Source organism: Nilaparvata lugens, chromosome 8 (assembly GCF_014356525.2).
Source record: "Nilaparvata lugens isolate BPH chromosome 8, ASM1435652v1, whole genome shotgun sequence".
Classification (NCBI taxonomy): domain Eukaryota; kingdom Metazoa; phylum Arthropoda; class Insecta; order Hemiptera; family Delphacidae; genus Nilaparvata; species Nilaparvata lugens.
Genome location: NC_052511.1, coordinates 40477227 through 40502753, shown reverse-complemented (window position 1 = coordinate 40502753; position 25527 = coordinate 40477227). Strand labels below are relative to the sequence as shown.

Below are 25527 nucleotides of genomic sequence, written 5' to 3'. Positions count from 1 at the left end.
GGAGATCATATATATAATCATTACAGATCAGAAAATACATTAAACACTACTGTGTCTTAGTTAGGATCTGACTTTTCATGTAATGTTTCCTCATCTTAAAAGTCTACATAGTTCTCCAGTTTTACACAAAATATTGCATACATTGAAACTATTATCTTCAGAGTCTGAAGAATGTAACAGCCTCACAAACATTCTACAATGTCCGCTTTTAGCCTAAGGGCTACAGCAAGAATATTTCAAAGATCAGAGACACTGGAAACCCCAAATAATACGACGAGGGAAATTCGGAAAATTGCCGGGAAAGCCCCCCGGTTCGAATACTGTTGGCGAACCTGGGCATCTGTGCTGAGCAATGTTCAGGGTGAGGAGGGGTGGTAAACTGTGGGAGGGGGTGGTTGAGTGGGTGAGGAGGAGTAGGGGTGGATTCGCTCCTGATGCAGACCGACTCAGTCTCCAGCCTCAGTTCAAATTCGGATGTCACCAGGAACTGTACAGCTCCACAGCGCATTGCAGAGACTACGATCTAATACGCCGTTGGCCACATAAATCGCGCGCGGTCCAGTGCTTGCGAGTGCGTGTGACTATGTGCGTGTGAAAAAATTGTTGTAAAAATATGAGTGATGGTTAAGGGTAGTGAGACACGTTGAAAACACCCGTCAACCGGAGACTGGATTATTATCACCACGCCCCATCTAAATCATTAGGATAACAACTGACAGCTGAGTGTTCAGGTAATGCCTTTTGTTTGCATAAAACACTATAATGCCAGTTATAAATCTACTAGTAATCTAGGTGAACAGTTATCATTGGGTGGATTGAATAAAGGATAGCAATTATATTGCTAATTCAGAGTGATTTTCAGACAAATTCCAAGATTCGAGTCAGCTGTAGAATGTTATATCTGTATAGCTCAAACTAAAAACAAGTTGCTAGTCACTAGCCAGTTTTTATTCAATCGATGTTAGTAGTTTCATGTTAACAGACACTCTCTCAAGATAATATTCTATGTCTGTGACCTGTGAGATACTGAATTCGCATCTGCTATGCAAATGACGATCTGTTTGAGTATACAATATTATGCCAGATTTGAATCCATCCAATAATCTAGGTCATGAGTTTTAGGTGGATTTAGTTTAACTATGATGAATGCATCATCAATTCCAAGTAGTATTATTTGAAATTTAATAGTTCCCACTTATTTCAATTACTGAATGAAACCAGTTGTAATCCTTAAAACCAGAATTAGTTTTTAGAAATGAAAGCACGATACAAAAGTTATCATTCATGTTAGTAGTTGATGTAACAAACTTTTGATGTCTATGTCTTTGATATAATAGACTTAATTTGCATAGTACAGTGCAATATTTGACTATAATTTGGTATTTTAATCATTCTAAATTCAAAATTTCTAGCTCATATATATTTTTGGACAGAAATTGAGCTTGAAATTTCCTCAGTAAGAACATAACCTATTTTTTCGGACATTTTATTATTTATCAAAATTTGGGAACAGAATAGTGTGGGCTATGCCTGTTGTTCTATCCCTATCATATTCATATTATTTGTGATTGTATCAACAAATAAATAAATAAATAATGCCAGTTATAAGTTCAGTGATATAGATAATAGGTAATACCTCACGCACGAGAAGGAGGTTACACAGTAAATTTCTTAAGGATGGGGTGGACCCTCTGTTAGTTTCTCAGGGAGGAGACTCATGCTAGTTAATAGAGCTGATATATAACTATACAGGGTATGAGTTACAAAAAGAGCTGATTAAATGTGATGATTCAGCTGTGCTAATAGTGAAGTTGTGTTTCTTTTCTGGCTCAAAATTTTCAAAATTACTCAAAAATTTCCAATTTGTAGAGATTTGAGTGAAATATTTATGTTTTTAATCAGTTTTTAAATATAAAAATTAAAAATTATTTAGTTTAGTCATTAGTTTCGAAGTGGAATGTGGACTTTTTGAAGTGAAAGTGAAATCTTAACCATATTCTTTTTTGAAACTTTTATTTGTAAAATTTGGGAGAAGACAGTTTTTGGCTATGCCTGTTGTCCTCTCCCAATCATATTATATTTATTATAATTATGATTTTTAATTGTCAATGAAATAAATGAACTGGTAACGTAGCTACTTCTAGCCCACGATAAATCTTACCAGTTCAAGTAGCAGGCCCTTTTATGTTCTATGTTTATGTCTGTCTTATTTAAATGTAACAGAAATAATGTTACTAGTCTTCGATCGCGTAGTATGATACTAGTTAACTCCAGTTTTTTTTTCGTGGTGTTGATAATGTTGTATTGTGATGGAATATATTTAATAAGCGATGATATGAATGGATGTAGTTGACTTGTCATGTTTTCAGCAGGACATTTATATAAATTAATGGAGACTAAATTTGACACTTCAGGATTTACAAGCTTTACAGTTCTGACAATGTACGGTTGTCAGTGAACAAGTGATGTCATTCAACGGTTTTATGTAAGAGTGAGTTAATTCGTGTGGGCTAAGCACTTACTCGCGATACACAATACTCTACTACGTATTGTTATAACTATACTCAATACATACAATACTCTTCATACGTGTTACTACGATCTACCAAAGACACCTTCCTTTGTACTATAGCATTCAACGAATTTTCAATTGGCATATTCAATATTGTCATCAAGAGTGTATGTAGACACATTAATAGGTTTGAAGATTTTATGAACGAATTGCTTCCATTCGTAACTTACTGGATGATCTTTCCGATAATTAATAAATCTAAATGAGCAAAGGAGCTATAATTATTGCAATTGAAGGTCATACTCTAAGGAGGACATTACTGTAACAAATCAATTTTTCATAGTACGTCTTTTTCAATTTTTTTCAATTCAATTTATTTCACCAAAACACAGAAAACATAACAAAGATTTGACAATCAGAGAAAAAAATAAAAATAATTATTATTCTAAATATCTATATCAACTATCTGAAAAATACGGCTGGAGGTGAAGAGCTACTGGCATAAGTGAAACACTTGTTCGCCAGTGGGAGTAGAGACTTAATTGTTTCTAAATCTTAAACTAATAATTTAAAATGGAATCTTTTTATTCAAACAATGGTCTTGAAACATTAGAATAAGTTTTGATGACTGATCAGAATGTGAAGATAATTTAATAGTAAGACACAAATGGAGCATCGAAAAAAGGCACTGAATCCACTATTGAAAATGAATTTGTACATTTTTGAATTTCAGGATTTAGAGAATTGAGTGGTAGTTGGAGGTGTTATAAATAAATGAATTGCATTTAACTAAGATTATTCATCAATGCATCATCAATTTCAAGTAGTATTATTTGAAGTAGGACCCATTTCTTCCAATTACAGTACTGTATGAATGCAGTCGAAATACTCAAATCCAGAACCACATTCTATATTGGGACCAAGTTAGAATGGCAGTGGAGAAAGATAGGAGAACAACGTTGCCGATCCTCTGTCTTGTCAATGTTTCCTATGGACGGTAGCTGATACAGGTACATTGATGTAATATTAACTGTACATTCTTCGTTTAAAATAAACGATAATATATTATCAAGCAAAAAATTATATTTTTCAATAATTTATTATTAATTTTCATAATTGAGATGAAAAATTTTGCTAATTAAATATTAATTCTACATTGTTAAAAGACAATCTGGCAACAGAAAAAAGGGAGAAAGAGATCCGCTTTGTTAAATGATGGACAAGGATAGCAATACCATCGCTAATCAAACACTGTTATTATAACGTGGACTTCACTATAGAGATAATAGCACGATACCTATAGCATAGCGTTTTTAAAAAGTATTGCTAAATAGTCCGGAATACAAAGAATATGACCATGAATATTTAATAATATACAAAAGAGGGAATTTCTTTACCTTAAATATAACAATTTAATTTTAATTATTTTATTTTCTCTGCACAATATTTTTTATTTTTTATGTTTCTGCTGTTATAAAGTTTTGTAGTTATTAGTTAAATTTAACCTTATCTTTCTGCATTATTTCGAAATATTATGTTTTTCCTTTACTGTTTTGCAACTCTCACCAGCGGGCAAAGATTTTCTTTTTGCTGGTGATGCCTGGATTTTATATTTTATTTTAATTTTATTCAAGTATATGTATGAGTAATTATGTTTATTTTATTATATTTTTAATGATATGTCATATCATAAAGAGTTTGTAATATGTTTTGGATATTCTAATTGGCAATAAATGAAAATAAATAAATAAATGAAAAATGAATGAGTGTGACACAAAGCTAAGACTCAGTTATCAATTGAAAAATCTATCTAGTTTTGATGAACTTTTGTTCATCAAAATTGTTATTGTTCAGAAATTTAGGAAAATCCAACCAAGTATTATCATTGATAAAGGATAAGCATAAGCTATCCTTAAGCATAAGCTATATTTCTTGTCTCTGGTATTATCATATATTGGTTTATTGGGTTTGAATAAAGAGAAACTGTAAGAAATAGATCAAGCACAACCAATAAGAACATTCAGTAGCTCAGTCAAGGATCCTGATTTTTACTAAACTGATACAACAATATTATCAAAAACTCAAAGGAAATATGAACTTAATTTGAATTATATCACCAGTACTGACATAGATTGAAAATATTAAAATCGTAATCTATTTCAAATGAATTCATGATTCTGCTGAAGCATGAATACTGGAATTATTCTTCACTTCAAGCCTCCTGTTAGTTATCTTCCAATCCAACACTTGAGTCACAATCGAGAGTACTGGTTTCAGAAATATGAAAGTCATAAATAGCTAATCTTGAAATAGCGTTTTACAGAAAATAGCGTTTACTACTATCGGAATAGCGTTTTACAAAGTCGAGCATCAAACGAACTTTCACTTTCATACTTGATTGAGTTGAAAGATTTCCTTTTGGTTGACTGAGTCGACCTAACCATGCTACTATTGACTATGCCATTTATAAACTGGAAAGCAAATATTGAATCCGTTCATTCTACTAATACTTACAGAGATGCGCTTTTCCAAGAATCGATCATCGATAGGGATTCTGGCACAAAGAGAAATGCGAGTTGAAAGAGAGAAAAGAGACAAAAAAAAGGCTGAAAGCGAATTGAGCGTCATCGAAGGGGAAAAGAGAGAGACGTAGTTAAATAGTACGAATAAGCGAGACAGAAAACTAGGAACAAGGGAAGTGAATTAACATGGAAGGAAACTTTGTGAGGGAGAAAAAGCGTGCTGAAATGAGATATGAATAACAGTATTTTTTGAGGAGAAAATAGATAAGAGAGTAGGAACAATTGGTTTAATTCAATTTAAAGGTATTTTTTCAATTGAAAAATGATTTTTATATGATTTGAATTGAAAATTGGAGTGTGGAAAATGTAGAAGTGACACATAACCTAGCTACATTAATGGAACCGTTCTGGGCGTAAGCCTGAGGCACTCTTTGAAAGTTGTGTAATTCTGGATAGTTAAATAAATAAATGAATTAACAAGAGAAAGAGAGAGAGATAGAGAGAGAGTTGCGAGAAACAAATGGAGTGATTAAACGAGAAAAAAAAGAGAATAAAAGGAAGAAAAGGAATGAAGGAGTATGGGGAGGAGAAAGATTAATGTAGGAAACGAGATGCAAATGGGAAGAATTTGTCAACGGGAATTGGAGGATGAAGAATAACGCGAAAGAACAAGAAAGGCTAAATGATTGAGAAATAGTTCTGTGATGAGAAGAATCTAACACGGTAGAAGGATCATTGAATGAGATATAAGAGTAATCTGCAACAATAATTAACTGATGAATGAATGAGAGAGAGAGAGGGGAGAAATGATCACAAATAAGACTCAGGGAAAACGAGATGGATAACAAAAAGCAAAAGAAAAGAGAAAGACGAGAAGCACGGTTACAGCGAAAATATTTGTCAAATTATGAGAAAACGTTGATGAAAATTAGACGAGAAAGAGAAATTGGAAAATAAATACAGTAGTAGAAAACTTAAGGCAGTAACCAGCTTGAAGATATTAAATGGAAAAGGAGAGGGAGAAAAGAGCGATGACAGAAAAAACTAGAGTAACAAATTATAAGGAAAAGTGTCTCCCTAAACTGATAGGGAGAATCATAATAAAGTGGAAGAAATAAGTGGAAAGGAGAAAGGTACTCGTATTACAGGTGAAACCTGCAGAAGATGCAAGGGAGAATAAGAGTCAAGTGGAGCAGAACTCCTTTGACGTTATTAATTTCAGTTTGAAATCTTTCAATATTGAAAATTGAGTACGGCTCACTCTACTCCTCAACTACTTATTTTCTTCAAGTTGGGAAGAGTTTAAATGAAATTTTTCCAATAAGGCTGAACTTGTGAACAATAACTTTTGACGAGTTTTGCTTTTTGGATGAAAGATGAGAAACCTTTTTCAAAGGATGATAGGTTATTGGAAGTGTCTCGAATTTGACAATATGAATTAGAATGTGTTTAATAAATTTTGAATGAAAAAGACTAAGAAATTGTCAAAAACCACAGATTTATTGATACTTAGAAAGACCGGTTTCGGTTATTACACCATTGTCAATCTCTGATAAACAGAGAGGAGTTGATCAGAGATTGACAATGGTGTAATAACCGGTCTTTCTAAGTATCAATAAATCTGTGGTTTTTGACAATTTCTTAGTCTTTTTCATTCAATATGAACACCACAATATCAACTTCTCAACTACACAATTTTTTTTATTACTCATACTTTTTCAATGTTTCAAGTAGCCTATGTTCATCATGAATTTTCTTTTAATCAATAAAACCCCTATTTGTTATAAAGGATCACTGTACTGAAAGCTCTTCAGAAATTCAATCATCAAGCGCTTAAGAGGATGTCAAGGGCAATATTCGTGACCTTCAAAGTGACACAAGGTCATTCCAGTGTGAAGGTCGGTCGACGATAATCGATCTTACAAGGTCGAAGCCTACGCAGGTTATTATACTTCGAAGAGATCATGTTGATACGCTAAAGCGAGCTACATGTTAACATTTGAATACAATAATCGTATGATTTAAATGACATGAGTTTATACCCCCGATATGAGAGTCTTGACTGGAGTTATAACTCAATTTAAAAAATAAATTTTTCCTCAGAGTTCAATTTCAAATTCATTTGTTACCCATAACATTACAGAAATAATAAAAGTAGTTAAAATATTGTTTCGCCAAGGAAAATTTTTCATGTTATAGAAAATTGTTGGAGTCTACATCGAGGATTGTTTCTTAATATGGTAGAAGCTGTTATTTTTCTAACCTACATCTTTGTAAGTCATCATTATTAGTAGCCTATTTATTAGTTTTTTCTACATTTCGTATAATTTGTCTTATTCTTTTACTTACATATTAAATCAATACTGATCCAGTAAAGTATTCTATTTTTTATAAATTGTATTCAATGCAATTCTAATCAGGGGGGATTCAGCACTGGGGAGTAACCAGTTTGGAATAACAGTATTCCAAAAATAAGCTGATTTAATTATTATTTCATAGCTGATATAAGATATTATCTTATATATCGCTGATATATTCGAGGTTTATTAATGTCATACTTGAATTATATCCAAGCATAATGCAATTCTGTTTCGCACAGTTTGAGCAGCTTTTCAACACTAAACAACTCATCTCACGAAGATTTGTGATTGTCAATAAATAAATAAATGGAAAAAATACTAGAATCGCTGTAAATATGTTTATTGCCCGCTGTAAATTTACCTAGATTTCAATAAAGTAGAGAAATAACATGTTGAATAAACTAAAAAAAAATGGGAGACAATTTGTATGAAATTGTCAATACGTCATTCATCGGTTGACATAATATTATTTAGTTAATGGATGGAATTCTAAATGGGAGACACTTCTCACTAATCTTGTTCAGGCAAGAGGTTGACAATTCCAGGCAAGAACCAATCACGGCTCAGCTCGCCCATCACACCTTGACAGCCAATTACAGGCAGGTTATGGCAGCCATTTTATTTTTCTACGCTAGTAATGACGTCAGTATAGATATTATACTACAGCTCGCTATTCCATTTCGACTACTAATATATTTATAACCTTGAAAACTTATAATTATTCAGTATTTAAAATGATTTTTACATATAAATAGAATTTTCAATAATAATCATTTACTGATATGAAAACGGTTAATTTATGTCTCTCGATCATTTCCTCAAGCCTGGGGCTCATGTAGGCACAATCCTCACAAAAAAAACAACTTGTGAGGCATTATTTCAACATTGTCACGGCCAAAAAATATTGTGAACTTCACAAATTAATATTGCATTGTTCAATTGTGATCTTCACAAATATTGTATTGTTTAAAGTCAATAACATATTTTGAACCAGACATAATTCAATATTCCTCCTCTTCCATTCTAACAAAATTACAAAATTATTCCGAAACATGCTGCTCCAGAGGGTGTCACTAGAGGAAATTTACATTGGTAACACAAACAACAAAATTAATAATACTTCTAACAAAATGAATATTAAATCAACAGCAACCCATGTTGGCGTGACATTTTAATAAACAGTACAACCGGAATTTCGGTGCACCCATTTTTTAATAAACCGATTCGAATGCGTTCTACACGTCTAAAAAGAAATGCATTATCAGTGACAGACCGCTATTACAACAGATTAGCGTTGTTCACTCATTCTCCCCTCTGTTTCCCTCTCTCGTTACCCTTCCATTATTCTCTCTTTCACCCTTTTTTAACTCTTTATTCCCTTTTGTCTTCTACAATGTCTGTTACACCATTATCAATAATTATTTTCCACTTTCTGTCTTTTATTTCCTTCTTACAATTCTTTCTCTTTCAATGTTTTTCTTTTACTCTTCCATTTTCCACCATTTTGTTTTGACGTTTCCGATTTTTTAATCTCAGTGATTCAATCTCATGGACAATATCTTTTTGTCATCATATCTGCATATTTTTTCCTGTCTAGAAAATATTCACTCTTCTCTACAATTACCCCCCTTCCTGTACCTTTCCCTTTCACACATTTTTCTCCTCATCATAATTATTTACATTTTCATCTATTCTGTTCTAATCCTTTGCCCTCCAATTCCCTTTCTGCATCACATTCTCTCATTTTTTTTATTTTTGATCTCATTTCAAAATAATTACTGAACATGATAGTAATCATTTTTTATATTTTAACTGTGATTTTCTTAATCAGACATTAAATCTCATTAACAATATCTTTTTGTCATCATTTCAGCATAATTTTTCCTGTCTAGAAAATACTCACTCTTCTCTACAATTACCTCCTTCCTGTATCTTTCTCTTTCTCAAATTTTCCTACTCATAAAATTTACATTTTCATCTATTCTGTTCTACTCCTTTGCCCTCCAATTCCCTTTCTGCATCACATTCTCTCATTTTTTAATTTGATCTCATTTCAAAATAATTACTGAACATGATAGTAATCGATTTTTTATATTTTAACTGCGATTTTCTTAATCAGACATTACCTCTCTTTCACCTTTTGATACGTTATTCTTGGCTGTTTGAATTTTTAATTGAGATCAAATGAGATCAAAAATAAAGAATGAGAGAAGATAAGGATTGATAGAGAGAATAGCATGTATATTCTCACTATCAATCCTTATCTTCTCTCATTTTTTATTTTTGATCTCATTTCAAAGTAATTACTGAACATATAATCATAGATTTGTTGAATTTCAAATGTCATTTTCTCAATCAGACATTACCTCTCTTTCACCTTTTTATACGTTATTCCTGGCTGTTTGAATTTTCAATTCACACGCTATTCTCACTATCAATCCTTATCTTCTCTAATTTTTTATTTTTGATCTCATTTCAAAGTATTTACTGAACATATAATCATAGATTTGTTGAATTTCAAATGTCATTTTCAGACATTACAATCAGACATTACCTCTTTTACACCTTTTGATACGTTATTCTTGACTGTTTGAATTCTCAATTTGCATGCTATTCTCATTATCAATCCTTATCTTCTCTCATTTTTTTAATCTCATTTCAAATTAATTACTAAACATATAATCATAGATTTGTTGCATTTTGAATGTCATTTTCTTAGTCAGACATTACCTCTCTTTCACCTTTTGATACGTTATTCTTGTCTGTTTCAATTTTCATTCTATACGCTATTCTCACTATCAATCCTTATCGTCTCTCATTTTTTATTTTTGATCTCATTTCAAAGTAATTACTGAACATATAATCATAGATTTGTTGAATTTCAAATGTCATTTTCTTAGTCAGACATTACCTCTCTTTCACCTTTTGATACGTTATTCTTATCTATTTCAATTTTCATTCCACAAGCTATTATCACCATCATCAATTATATCTTTGTCTACAATTTATTTGTGTCATTGAAATCTCACGTCTTTGTTCCTCTTCTCCTCTCAATCTTCTTTCTTCCTTTTCAACTCTGTTTTCTCTCCTATTTTCTTCTTTCAACTCTATCCTTTTATAGCACTCGTTTTTCGAACACTCCCTCCTCAATCTCTCTATGGGCATCTCTGCCCAACTGACGGTTGTTAATAGTATTTGAAAGAGAACTGACCGTGTTAATCCCTAAGCATTGGTCCCCTCACTTATTGAATCAAGCTAAATCGTACTCTCCTCCTTGCACACGTACTGCTTATTCTGTTCTTCCTCCTGGTAATCATCATGAACATTGATCTCTTTCCATATAATAATATGTATCACATGCTCAATCGATATTCATCGTTGTGCTCATTTTGAATGTGTTAGTTTCTACTCTACATCAAATCATTGACTAACTAAACAATAGATATGTTAGATCAGTGATTTGACACTTTGCAGTAAATTCAATGTTTTTGAAAATTTATACTAGCTTGTTAACTTTGAAACTCCATTTTTATTCTTTATGGAATTGCTCTAAATTCTAATTTTTTTCGGGAAAACGTTTTGGACAGAAAACTGTGATAGGAGTGGAAGAATATTAAAAGTAACTTCAATTTATTTCAAACTGTCATTCGCCTAAATTTAGGATAGATGTAGTGAAGGGTTTGACTGTTTCATGCCTAATTATCATTTCAATCATATGTCTTAGCTATACAAATGATTTAATGAATAAGTCATCACCATCATTATCAAAATCCTAATCATCCTCATAGTTTTCCATCTTCAATAACGAGTACCAAACATGTGTTATACTATCATCCTTCTCCTCTTCCTCGTGAACATCAATACACAGTCACACAAAGAAAATAACTTTCCATCAACAACAAATACATGATTTTCATCAACAATAACACAAACGAAATCATTTTCAATCATCAATAACACGAACAAAATCATTTTTAATCATCTATATATATATATATATAATATATATATATATATATATATATATATATAAAAGCGAAATGGCACTCACTGACTGACTGACTGACTGACTCACTCACTCGCAGAACTAAAAATCTACCGGACCAAAAACGTTCAAATTTGGTAGGTATGTTCAGTTGGCCCTTCAGAGGCGCACTAAGAAATCTTTTGGCAATATTTCAACTTTAAGGGTGGTTTTTAAGGGTTTAAAGTTCGTCTTTTAGAATGTATATTCTTCTTATTCTCTTAATTATAATTGAAAAATGTCCATACCATATGTTAATATAGAACTATAATCTAGAGAGAGTACCTCTTCGAAACAGTTGTTAACTGGTAACTAAATCAATAATTTTGTCAGGTTGGCATTAAGTTGAGTTTACTTTGTTAGGTTGGCACCAAGTTGAAGATTGAAATGCATTTATCGCGGAAAAATTGATTGGGCACTGCTACTTCAATCAGAGCTATCCCTGGAAATATTATATTACTAGCCGTCCGGCTCGCTTCGCTCGCCATATCCGTTTAGCCAGACGTTTAGTCTGGATCCCCGACTGAATCGTCCTAACATAAGATAAAAATGCTCAAATGAAAAATGCAGGCGAGCGAAGCGAACCTGCTGATCTCATTCTTGGACGATCCAGCCGGGGGTTCAGGGGGCGGAGCCCCCCTGGCTAGACGGATAAGGCAAGCGAAGCGAGCCTGACGGCTAGTCAATAATACAAACAAAATTTTTGTACCCTTCCCATTCACCTCATGATTTTACATCAGCAAGAGAATAATTTTCAATCAACATCATAAACATGATTTTCCATCGCCAACATACAAACAAAATCATTTTCAATCATCAATAACACAAACAAAATCATTTTCAATTATTAATAACACAAACAAAATTTTTGTACCCTACCCATCCAACTCATGATTTTACATCAGCAATCACGAAGAGAATAATTTCCAATCAACATCATACAAATGATTTTTCATCTTCAATAACACAAACAAAATCATTTTTCAACGCCGTCATCATCATGACGACTTAGAGCAAGTGTCGATGACAAGCCGACCATAACCAAATCAGGGGGGTGTTACTGGTGGTGGGAAGGAATTGTGAGGGGGAAGGGTGACTGACTGCAACCAACAGTTGAATTTGAACGCTCCAAAAACTCCCCAAAAAGCAAACACCCCGAGGGGGGCATACGCGGGCGCGTCAAGTGTAAAACGACAACTACAAAATAGGGTCCTCCTCTGCAAAACGGGGTTTTCCATTTCCATTTCGGGTTTCCCCCATTTCCATGAGGGTTTCCCGATCCTGTCCCGCAAGATACCATCTCTTGTCGCGAATGCGCCACATCATTCAAACCAATGAACCACAACCGCTGGAAACCCTGATGTGGTATTTTACACCCCATTTCAAATATTGTGAAAAATGGACGACACTGATAACAGCACGGTACACTTGGTCTTTTATCGGACTTGTAATTGAAAAAATCGTACAAGAATACTCCGATTTCGATTTAAAAACTCATTTCAATGGACTTGAACAATCGAACGTACACTAGGATTGATTCGGGAACTCCGAGAATCGATACTGTACTCTGCTGATAGCAATGTGATAACTGTAAATATTTCCTGTTCGTTTTCAATTTTCATACCATTACTGGAATGTCTGACTGGAGTAATCTTTAGAAATAATACTATTAAATATAATATTATTAATAGATGGAAATCACTGATTGATTCATTCATTCACTTCTAATTAATTCATTAGCATTTGAATAATTGCAATAAGTCTCCAGGGTGAATTATAGCATTCAATTTGGATTTTCGTTAAATAATACTATAATTAAATATATTATTATTATCATTATTCGCGTCTAACTCCCATAGTAGAAGTCGCTAAGTACGTCTATGAGCTAAATTTCTGGGTACTCTCCGTTTTTTCTCCTCCCAGTATGCCTTCATTCTCTCTCTGAGAATGCTTTTTTCTAACTTCAGCCCATCTGAAGTTATTATTGAATATATTATTATTATTGATATATTATTAAATAGTATTACCATTTTCGTAATGAATAAACAAAATAATATTATGATTGTGTTGTTTTTGTATTTTGATTTATTTTGTGTTAAATTGAATAAAGTATTGATTGATTGATTCATTCATTGATTGGAGGAGACATTGGTGATCTTCCAATAGTATGAAATTAATGATTTCTAATAAAATTGAATGTTCATATACAGTAATTGAAAACAGAGTGTATTATTATTCATTTACACATGCAATCCACTAAACGTGACATAATTGATTCTCGAATAGAAAATAAGAACAAATCTATGTTCACTTTCATGTCGGTGATTTTTCTACCTCAATTACAGATTGAGTGTAATATTTTACTTCATTTACAGACTAAGATATCTTCGATGGTGAAAGGATAGGTAATTCAAACAATGTTGGCCTAATTTATTTATTTATTGGATAGAGTAAATAATACAGTAGTCGGAAAAGAAAAAACAGGCTATTGCCCAAAACTTCTTCAATTTCCTAATCTTGTCTCAAATTGTCCAAATATTATGTAGGTTATTAGAACTAGTTACAAGTTCTTTGATATAATGATATCACCATGGACTGACATCATGCCAGAATAAAAATTGTCCCAAAATCGATGATACCAGTTTGTTTATTTGCATAGACAAACTAGATAATTATAATACAACGGATCATTATAACTGTAGAAGAAAACTTGAGAATATTAAACTATTACCTATTTCATAACAAGGAGAAGGTTTACATGAGACCATTTTATGTGTATGACCTTATTATTACCTCATTTATGAGTGATACAACTATTGCTAAATCATCTTTTGAAGGTTGCTTATGATCAGGCTTTTCATGACACTCAACACTAGTTGAGTTGAGGCAGTTCAGTGATGAATTGATCAATTACAATGACCTGTCCAAAGGTCAAGAGGAATCTGTTGGTGACAATTTAACATACTTTAAAGCGTGTCTCATCACAGGCCAGATTACAACGCTAATATTACAGACACTTGCCTTCTATCACATTAGGCTTGTCGCAAATTGAGACGAGACGCGACGCAACGCAACGTCTCACGTCACTCTGATAGTGAGACAAGAAAATCATTATGATCCCATTGTGACGATGCTAGCTCATATGTGAGCATTATAATATGACATTAACATTAACTCATCTAGCAGACACGTGTCTTGTCACGTCGCGTCTCGTTACAATTTGCCAATTATTTGCAACAAGCCTAAACGTAATCAGCATTACACAAAATTTGCAAACTTGAAAGGAATAATGTTCTCGGAACTTTCTACTCTCAAAAAATCTTTAAAAATCAATTTCCACTTCATTGGCGTCATGAAGTGAATAATTACAGCTAATTTGGAAATTTCATCTACAAAATAGGGTCTTTCAGTGAGACGGGGGATTTCAATGGATGACTAAAGAGCGTTTATGCTAACACTACGTTTAATGCTAAACCACTCTGGATATGGTTGTATTCATCATAATGTGTTTCAACGGGATTTAAATCTGTGCAAAGGCTAAAAATAAACTTTCTATTAGTGATATTTTTTAAGTTTTTCTATTTGTCATCATAATGTGTTTCAACAGGATTTAAGGCTGTGCAAAGGCTAAGAATAAACTTTCTACTAGTGATATTTTTTAAAGTTTTTCGATTTGTATACCATCAAGCTATTAAAATGAAAAAGTTTTCTTGGAGAAGACTTTTTTCCGATCATTAATTTTTGAGATATGAGCGCCTAAAGTTTACATTTTTGGAACAGAACATTTCAAATTCGGTAAGTGATAAATCCATGAGACTTGGAGGATTGATTCTTCATGTTATTGTTGATCTAGTAAAACAAATAATTTCTGAAAATATCAATTTTTGAGAAAGTTATTAAATTGACTAAAAATTACTTTTTGTTGTTATTTTTGGTATATTGAATAACTTTATCAAAAATTAATATTTTTAGAAAATTTTTGTTTTACTAGATCAACGATAGTATGAAGAATCAATCCTCTAAATCTCATGGATTTATCTCTTACCGAATTTGAAATGTTCTGTCCCAAAAATGTAAACTTCAGGCGCTCATATCTCAAAATGTAAAGATCGGAAGAAAAAGTTTCCCCCAAGTTTTCCATTTTGATAGCTTGATGATATACAAATCGAAAAACTTTGAAAAATATCACTAGTAGAAAGTTTATTTTCAGCCTTTTCACAGCCTTAAACGATCAGCTGACATTTCTCCGTTTAAACCGAGTATCTGCATACCGACCTGAGGTCCATATTATGCACCATCTCAGTTTAAACACAGAAGAATCAGCTAATAGTTTGAACCAAGAATGAAACACAATGCGGCCATTCCAACTAGTAATCGTGATTTAGCGTTCAACGGATATGTTGCATGTAGCCCTAGTTAGTTGATAATTTTGTTTTTTATTCAATGGTCAAGAATATTAATTTAAAAATTTGCCATTCACTGTACAAAAGTTGAGAAAAATTGTCAAATATAACATCTAATGAATGTCCTCCATTAGAATAGAATGCAGTTCTTGATATTACGTACATTCTTATTTACCTAATTACAAATTAACTATAATTCTTTATTCGTTTGGGACAGTGATATTTAGCACACCTAATCGAATTCGGCTTCTGTTGCATTATGAATCCTACTTCACTTGATCAAAAATCTACAACAACAAAGACCTTCTCGAATCAGTTTAGTTTTAAATTACAGCCACAAACATTTAGCAACCTAATCTAGCCTCCAGTCCTCAAACCTAATCAGCAGAGGTGACATCTGAGAGGAGCTCCTTTTACCTACCGTTGAGACGAAGAAAACAGGCGAGGAAAAGCCACGTGCCGATTTTCATCAGCTTTGAAAACCGGAAAAGCTATTCGTAAAAGTAATTTCGAGAACTGCCCCGAGCTCTTGAATACAATACTCGGTATGCTGGCGGTCCTCAGAGCTTTTCACAAAAAGAGGACTCCCAAACCACTCACCCTCCCACTCCAACAATTTTCTCTTTTCAGTACTCTCTCAAGTTATTCTCTTACCCTCTCAATTCTATTTCCAACGTATACCTCTTTCTCTCTCTCTCTCTCTCTCTGTCTCTGTCTCTTTTTGTCTTTTTGGTAGAGTTACTGAGAGGAATATTTTGAATATTATTTCCAAAGAATGGACATTGATATGTCCAAAGCTCCGCCAATTTATGTAGATGCATAACAATATTATCTATAGCTATTACCAATTGCTTCTTTCATATCATATGCAGTTAAAAAATCATTTTCTTAGTCTATATTAAGTAAATTCATCTATAATTTTGATGTATAGTAAGCTATTGTATATAAGTGTAAAAGCTAGTATATATTGTAATGTACATAAATAAAGTACTCAATCAATCAAGCGAGAGTTTGGGGTTATGTGGCAGAGAGGACCAGGAGTCCTAACTCCGCCCTAATGAAGGCAAATAATCAATCAATCAATCTCTCTCTGTCACTCTCTCACTCCATTGTCTTTCTCACTTCACTGTCTTTCACTCGCTTCCTCATGTCTCTATCTTACTCCACTGTCTCTCGTCTCTCTCTCGCTTTCTTTCGTCTCTCTGTCCATTTGTCTCTCACTATGTTGTTTATCTATTTTTTTAATCCACTGATTAGTTCAATAGTTCAAACTGGACTTGCTATTTCATTATAATCTGGAGTGATTTACAGTGTGAGCCAGCACAAATGTTGTAATTTATTTCAATGAGTATGTATTTTAATCTACATGAATAGACTAATCTAATCTTAACGAAAACAATATATAAAAAATATATTGTTTTCATTAATTTGTTCAAGCAGCCCATGTAAGTGAAGTGTTTTTAATCTTAATTCTCATTGTCGATTGACAATGAACCCCCCTAAACCTTCTTCAACATTATTCTAAATTCATTCTCATCCATCTTCATTTAACATCCATAGATTATCCATCAACAGAATTGTTTCGTTTTTATTGCTGTTATTAGATTTAAAAATGTATTTCTTATTTTTAGAACTCGTGGCTGGAGCTCAAGTCACGCCAAAAACTATTGTATTTTAATGATTATTTTTATTTGTAAAAAAATCTGGTGTGGCGCACTCACACAACTTTCCTTGCCGTTATGAAAATTAATCACCTGACGCTAGTGTCCACGCGCATCTCAAGTCTATACTATTCAAAGATCTAAGCCAGCTGGTGACACATGAGGTCTGCGATCTCTTCATAGTGAATGATTTAATAGGATCAACAGTTGCCAACAGTTTGTAATATTGGATAATCACATTTTCTCGAATTTGAAGGTTATTTTGAATTTTAGGTGAAAATGTTACTGAACATTAAATGTAGAGATTTTTATGCTCAATCTTTCCCACTGGAAATTATTCGTTTAAATTGTATCTGAAGGGCAGATATTCAGGAATGTAAAGTCAAAATTTGCATAGAGAAAATCGCGAAAAACCGTGTTTTTACAACATTTTCGTCATCTTAGCCGCCATCTTGAGTTACACTCACACACGCACACACACACACACACACACACACAGACCAATACCAAAAACCACTTTTTTGGACTCAGGGGACCTTGAAACGTATAGAAATTTGGGTAGCTTAATTTTTTTCGGAAAGCAATACTTTCCTTACCTATGGTAATAGGGCAAGGAATGTAAAAATATTGCTTGTATTTGGCAACAAATGAATACATTTTCTCTCTATCTGACTCTCTTTCTTAATATTCTCACTATTTTTTCTCTCTCTTTCTTCATTTACTCACTATGTCTATTGCCTAACTGCTACTCTCTCTATATCATTTTTACCATTATCTATTCTCTCTTTGGATCACTGTAGCGATTTGTTCTCTCTCTCTCAATTGTTTTCTCACAGTTTATGCCTATTTCCTGATTTCCTCATTTTTCCCCCTTTCAGTTGTATCTTTCTCAATTCTATATCAATCTTTATCTGTCTATTGCCTCTTTCTGTTTATTTTTCCTCTAATCTCTCTATCGCTTTGTTTCCCTTGCTGCCAGAACTTCATTTTCCTCTTTCAATAAGATCTTTCTCAACTCTCTATTCCATCTCCATTTTTCCTGATTTCCTCATTTCCCCCCTTTCAATAAGATCTTTCTCTATTCTGTATCAATATTTATCTCTCTAATGCCTCTCTCTCTGTATATTTTTTCTCTATTCTCTCTCTCGATGCCATACTTAACTTCTTTTTCCTCTTTCAATAAGCTCTCTGTCATTTTTCTATTCCATCTCCATTCTTCCTCTATTTTCTCTACATTATTTCTCTTACTCTCTCTATCTCTCTCTCTTCTCTTATTTATTTTCTATTTTTTTCTCTCTCTCACCATTATCTCTCTCAAACACACTCCCTCCCTCCTTCTCGCTATTGTCTCTCTCATCCTCACACCTCCCAGAGGCCCACTACTGGCCGGAGACACAAAACAAAGGCATGTCTGTGGCGACCGACCCCTTTTTGCAACTTATCACTCTGTCAATTGCACGTGAGTTTTCATCCATGACATGTCTGCCACGGTCAAAGGCTGTTCACTGTTCACTGTTCATCTCCCCATGTTTTCTGTTCACTCCACGTTACACCATCCTTGATTAATGTTGGCGACTATTAATTCAAGGTCACTATAGATTGCTAGATGATGTACTGTATTTTGATAAGAAAAAATTGAACTAGACTGAATTCGTAATCCTCATGAGCCAGAAACACTCGTAAACATAAAACTATAGTGTGATAAACTTAATAATATATTAAGACTAGGAATAAATTAATTGTAAGGAGACGGGCTGTCTTTTTGTGTGGTTCAAGTGCAATATTGAATTATCTGATATGTCGATCTCTAATTTACTGCAATAGCCATACAAATGTATTTGCAATGCAAGAAAAATGAATTTGGATGCTTTTTGAATCCATAATGGGTTTTGAAAGTTGGGTTAGTGTATTTTCCAACTGAAATCTACTCATTTGATTCATAAGACTTCTAGAAACAATCATATATTCATCAAATTATATTTGAGTTTATGCCTCATAGAATGTGTATTTTAATTAGTAGGCGAGAGGCGTTTTTTGACCTAGCGTCTGCCGAGTCATCGATTTATTACGTTCTGCTATCCTCACTGACTGACTCCGCACAACAATGGAAGAATCGGCAGTAGCTCAATAGTACTCCCCTTGTGTTCATACAAGCGTTCTTGCTGACCTAAAAGTTCTTCCATCCTTGGCCTCAGAAATTTAACTAGTATTCGCACTCTCAGACCAAGCAGTTAGCTCTCCTTTTGTGGAATCAGTGGAGGTGTAGCGTCTAATCGAGCAAAAAACGAGTTGACTTCGACTCGTCTGACAAAACGATCGTGTGTTTTTAGCTCATGTTTATGAAGAACTGGGATGAAGTGGATGAGGCTATGGTAATGAGGAATTTGAGAGATGATGAGTGGGAAGACAGACAAGGATGGAGAACTCGGCTAAAAGAAGGAAGACAGTAAAATCCTAATTTATATATATTATGAAGAACAAATATTTCTGTATGGAACACTAATCCTCACATGAATTATTATTGTGGGATTCCATCTATGTTTTATTTGATTTGTTAAATAATTCTGTTACAAATGTTATTCATGACATATAACATTCTTCTAATACATAGTATTAACTTTATGTTGCAGGAGTGACAGCAATGACACGATGCAGAAAACGACGACTGCTCAGCACACATCTCCGCTCGGGAGGCCACTATGATCATCAGCAGCGAGAGAGAACGTCACAGAAGTGAGTCAGCCAGTCACCAGCATGGCAGCCGGCTGCAGACTTCTCAGCTGTCTGGCCCTCATGCTCGCCCTTCCGGCTCGCCTCACCTCGGACGAGCGAGTTGGCCGAGCCTCGCGAGGCCTCTGCCACACGAGCCGAGGGCCAATCACAGCGGCCCAGCTGCAGTGCATCGACCTCAGCGCCAAAGGCCTCTCAACAATCCCTGAGTCAGCAAAGTTCGGCACATTGACCCACCTCGACCTCCACTCCAACCGTATCACAGTGCTCGACAATGTCACCCTCTCATCGAACCTCATCAGCCTCGATCTGTCCGACAACGAATTGACACAAATCGAGCAGATCCTATCAGAGTCCTTGAAAACACTGAACCTCAGCCACAACAACATATCTGACATCAAATTCCTGACATCGTTGGTCACACTGGAACGATTGGACCTATCCATGAACCACATCTACGATCTGGGGAAATCTCAGTTTGCTACAATGATCAACCTTGTACGGTTAGATCTAAGTTCCAATTCCTTGACAAACCTACATGAAAAAACCTTTTCAGGTCTACATAGACTACAAACACTAGACCTGTCTCAAAACCAGTTACGTGTAGTGATGCTGGGTACATTCAGGTCTCTGGACAATCTACTGTGGTTGAGTCTGGCGAGGAACGATGGACTCGGTGCTGTGCAGACAGAACAGGACTCTTCAGTGTTGTTAGGTGCGGGAAGGCGCTTGCAAACCGTCGACGCATCACATACAAATCTGGTCAGGGTGCCTGACACACTCACACAATCAGTGCGCGACTTGTACTTGTGTTGTAATCAAATATCCGCCGTTCGTTGCGGTGATATGGACAGTTTTCCACTTTTAAGAACTCTGGACCTCAGTTCCAACAAAATATCAATAGTTGAAGAAGACGCCTTAGGGCGGTCAGAGCTGTTACGTCATTTGCTGCTAGCTGAAAATCAGCTAGAATCAGTACCACACAGTTTACCACCTTACTTACTTGTACTTGATTTAGACCACAACTTCATCTCCAACATTACATTGGAAGATTTCGCAGGACTTTCAAAGTTGAGAACTCTACGTCTTGCATGGAACAAGGTATCTGTCGTCAGTGATGAAGCATTCAGCCACTTAGCAGCTTTGAAAAACCTGGATCTCTCAGGTAATCCGTTGAAACTACTATCTAGCAGCACATTTTCCGGACCACGTTGGTTACTAAATCTCAGTTTAGCATCATTGACATCACTACAGCCCACCAACAGATCTCTTGCTTTCCCGGTTCCAGAATCGGATCGTCTGAGAATTCTGAACCTAAACTACAGTCCAGTTCTAGCAAAGCAACTACTAGATGACACAGCTGCTTTGTCAATGTTCCGCCAACTTGATGTGCTGAGTATGGCTTACACAAACCTCACAGATATCAGATCCGATTTAGTAAACTTTTTACCAAGGTTGAAAGTTCTTGATTTGAGAGGAACACATCTAAACTGCACAGACATCACTTGGCTTGCTAGCTGGCTGTTGAAACTCAAATCACACGGTAGTGAAAATTCTGAAAAATGGCAAAGACTTGACAATGTTGAAACAACTACAATCATTCCCTTACAGGATAATCTGAATATTAACAATGATGGAGAGGAAGATGATGAAGATTTTTCAATTGCTGGTAATGTTGATCAATACTGGCAGGAAGCTTACACTCAAACTCTACAAAAGTTGCCGGTTTGTAGTTACCCCCAAAATCTCTCAGGAATATCTCTACTTCAAATAATTACAACTTCCACAACAGCTACACTACCAACAATTCCAACAATCCACCGATTATCTAGGTACGAGCATCAACAGCCTGAGATGTCCTTCGATCATGACTCCTACCAAAACGACTTCCCCCACTTTGCACCCAGTGAATCCGATGATGAGATGACAACACTGCAACCGCTGTTCCCTACTACACAAATTACTAGAGTGAAAGAAGATGTGATGAAACAGAAGAAGATGAAAAAGAAGAAAGGGGATGTGACTCAGGAAAAAGTGAGGAAATCTATTGATGGGGAGAAAGTGACAAGTAATGGAACAACTCAACAACCGTTCTCTTTTGGGAAGAAGAAATCGTCTGGTTCAGATACCCATGGAGGTGTTGTGACTATGACAAAAGGGCACAAACCGTCCACTGAGAAACCATTAGAGAGGAGGACACCAATGATAACTACAACTAAAGGAACATTGAGGAGTCTTGGAGGGAAAAGTAGTCACAATGACACAAAAGTGGATGAGAAAGATGTGGAGGAGTTACAGCAACAAGATCCATTACACTCGTTCACTTGGGAAGGTCAAGGTAACGAAAACAGACCTGAGGAACCCAATGCTCCTCAACGAATCTCAGTGCCTGAGGAGAGTGAGGAGGAACCCGAGGACAGCGACAAAGATGACGAGGATCCTGTGGAAGCGAGGTACACTCATCATCCTGGGCTGCTTGTTCTGGCTGCAGCTGCAGGTTTACTAGGAGCTGCAGCGTTAGCTATGAGAGCTTCTCAAAGACGACAAGCAAGGAGAGGCTATTCCCAACATGAGGATATAGAGGTGCGGAGTTTGGATCCCGATCACGAGAGACAAGAGGTTTGGTGACGTCACAACACACAGCCACTCGGTGACAGTGAATTAGACTCTTTGTTTTGTCCTGTCTGAGTGACTCAACAACTTAAACCTGGATTGTCTTAGACTCAAATGTAAAATGTAAGTGACTTCTACAAATCTATTGAAGATAATTCAATTTTTCTAAGATCTTTCTAGGAGTGAAGTCAACTGATTTGCCAGTTCTAACAATGCTAAACCAAATATAATTACTATCAAAACGTTCTCTATTCTGGAGTAAAAGATTCAATATATATTTCTGAGGATGAAAAACATTGATATAGTGGTATTGTGATATGGAATACGGTTGTGATGTGGAACTGTCATCAAGTGAACAATAAGACATGATACTAATATAAACCTAATTTGAAAAACTTTTGGAAAAGTAGTGGAGGTGATTTTGAAGTAGTTATTTTGAAAAAGAACTAGGAATTGTCACAGCCTCTTATTCGCACTATGATCAATTTCATGTTATCAAGAGTTCAGTGAGAGATTGATAATGGTGTAGCGAGCAATAAATTCTAGTTCTCCATTATATCCATAAATGGGAGATTATGACAACCTATTTACAACATCTCTGAAGTAGTCAAGTTTTAATATTGTGAAACAATCGATACCAGAATACACAAATCTCTACAAAAAATGAATGTGACTGGAGATGAGTAATGTGTAAGTCTATGACATTTTCTCGTAATTTTAAAAGATGAGAGGTTGTGACAATTCAATGGGAACTCTTCATGGGAATTGAATTTTGAATAGGGTAGTATGTATAGTACGGTGGAATCGTGTAAAGTGAATCTGTGAATATTTGAGATGTTTGTGACTAAAACTGATGCACATAATTTGAACAGTAATAGTAATAAGCATTGATATTTAATCGACTTCATATTTTCAACAGTGAATTCGTGCACTGTAATGAACAGCGATTGTTTGATTGAAATGTTTGAGTTTAATCAAAAATGAAACTAACAAGTCTGAAACCAATCAAAGGTTTTCCAATAATTCATTATGCTTTTACTTTTTTCATTTCATAATCAACTCCTATGGATTATTCGCAAAAAAATCCAATGGATTATTTGCGAAGTACTTCAACATGGAGTTGAATGGATGGTTAATCTCCCTACAATGTTTTGGGTGAAATCGATCTCCTATAAACTCTAAAAAACAATTCTGTAGTGATAGCTACTGCATGAATTAATCAAATTGTAATTGTTAGGTTCGGTAACGTTTATACATTCATTTGCAATCATTCATATGATTTAAAGAATAGATGAACTATTTGAGAATAGATCGATGTGAGAATAATCGCAAATGTTTATCTTTGATACAATAATAAATAAATATTTCTATGAAGTAATTGAATTTTCAAAAATGGAATTATCAAAATGGAGTTTTTATTGTAGTTTCATTATTCTCCTATAATACGGCAAGGCAGAACATCCAAAATGATCTCTCTACCGATAAAAGCCACATGAATAAATAAATAAATTATTCTGTTATATACCTCAATTACTTTTATTATTGAACGTTTATTTTTCTAGGATACGATATTTCTTCATAAAGCGAGCTGCTCAGAGAATGCAATCGTTCTTGTGCAATCTGAACTCATAAATGATTTTGACAATAGAATACATTTGGTTTTTTCGATGCATTCAAGTGTAAATAATTACTTAATACTGTAAATAAAATATTTAAAACTGAATAGAAGTTATTAGAACGAGCGAATCGGTATTTTGTGGATATAAGACGAATTTGTAATTTTCTTATCGAGTATTGAGAGTAAAATTGTAAAATCCTTGTAATGTTTCCATAATATAGATTGAGAGAATGCGTTGATTTTGTAAGTCAAGACTTACAAGCAGAATCTGAATCATTATGATAGTATGTAAATCGATGGTGATATCAAGAATGGTTTTCTATGACAAATTTCAGAAAGAAAGTAGTTTAAACATTTAGTGAGGAATCACTTCTATTGTAATTTTTATGCTGTTAAATTATCTTCTACAAAAAAAGACAAGATTCATCAATTCGATTTCTTGAGTTTAATTTCACAGATACTCGATAATGGAAAACTCATGCTTCAATCTGGTTCTATACTCAGATTCAGTTTTTTCGTTGAGCTCCAGAGTTCCAGAGTCCCAGTGACTCAATTATTAGCTATTTCACAGCTTCACGAACAATTGCTATATTTGAAGAGAAATATACAAAAATATACAAAAGATCTTAAAAAAATAACAGTGGATCGAGCATGATGAATCAAGAAAATATAGGTTCAATTAGAAACATTATATCCAGAAATTTGGAAAGAAGCTGACTCAAAAAATGTGAAGTTTCAAAATTAAGAAGTGTATCCAGATTCACAATTTCAAATCAGTTTTCAATCTATGATTACATGAAAAGAATATGTCTAAGTTTTCTTATTGAAAACCAACTGCTTCACGGTTCTTTACATTTAATAGCAAATTGAAAGTGAAATTAATGTTTTTTATTATAGTACTTGGACAGGCTCCAACTGTTCGATGATTAATTTATAAGCTACTGTAAATAGTTATGTGAATATAATCTAGTTTTCTGGAAACCTTTGGACAGTGTGATATAGAACGATGAGATTAAAATGTTATTTGGATAAAATTTGTCAGTTATATTCCCATGTACTGCATCCATATTCATGATTTACCAAA

General features: G+C 34.3%; 2 protein-coding genes across 2 annotated transcripts in view; one reads left to right on the top strand and one right to left on the bottom strand.

The window, feature by feature from the left end:
• Nucleotides 1–25527, bottom strand: part of LOC111049358 (protein timeless homolog) — a 249705-nt gene that overhangs the window by 107741 nt on the left and 116437 nt on the right. The gene's annotated exons all lie outside the window — the stretch shown is intronic.
• On the top strand, nt 452–25476 carry LOC111049363 (slit homolog 2 protein). Its single transcript, XM_022335409.2, has 2 exons — nt 452–731; nt 20113–25476. Exon 2 carries the CDS (start codon nt 20237–20239, stop codon nt 22838–22840), a length of 2604 nt encoding a protein of 867 aa, XP_022191101.2. The 5' UTR covers nt 452–731; nt 20113–20236; the 3' UTR covers nt 22841–25476.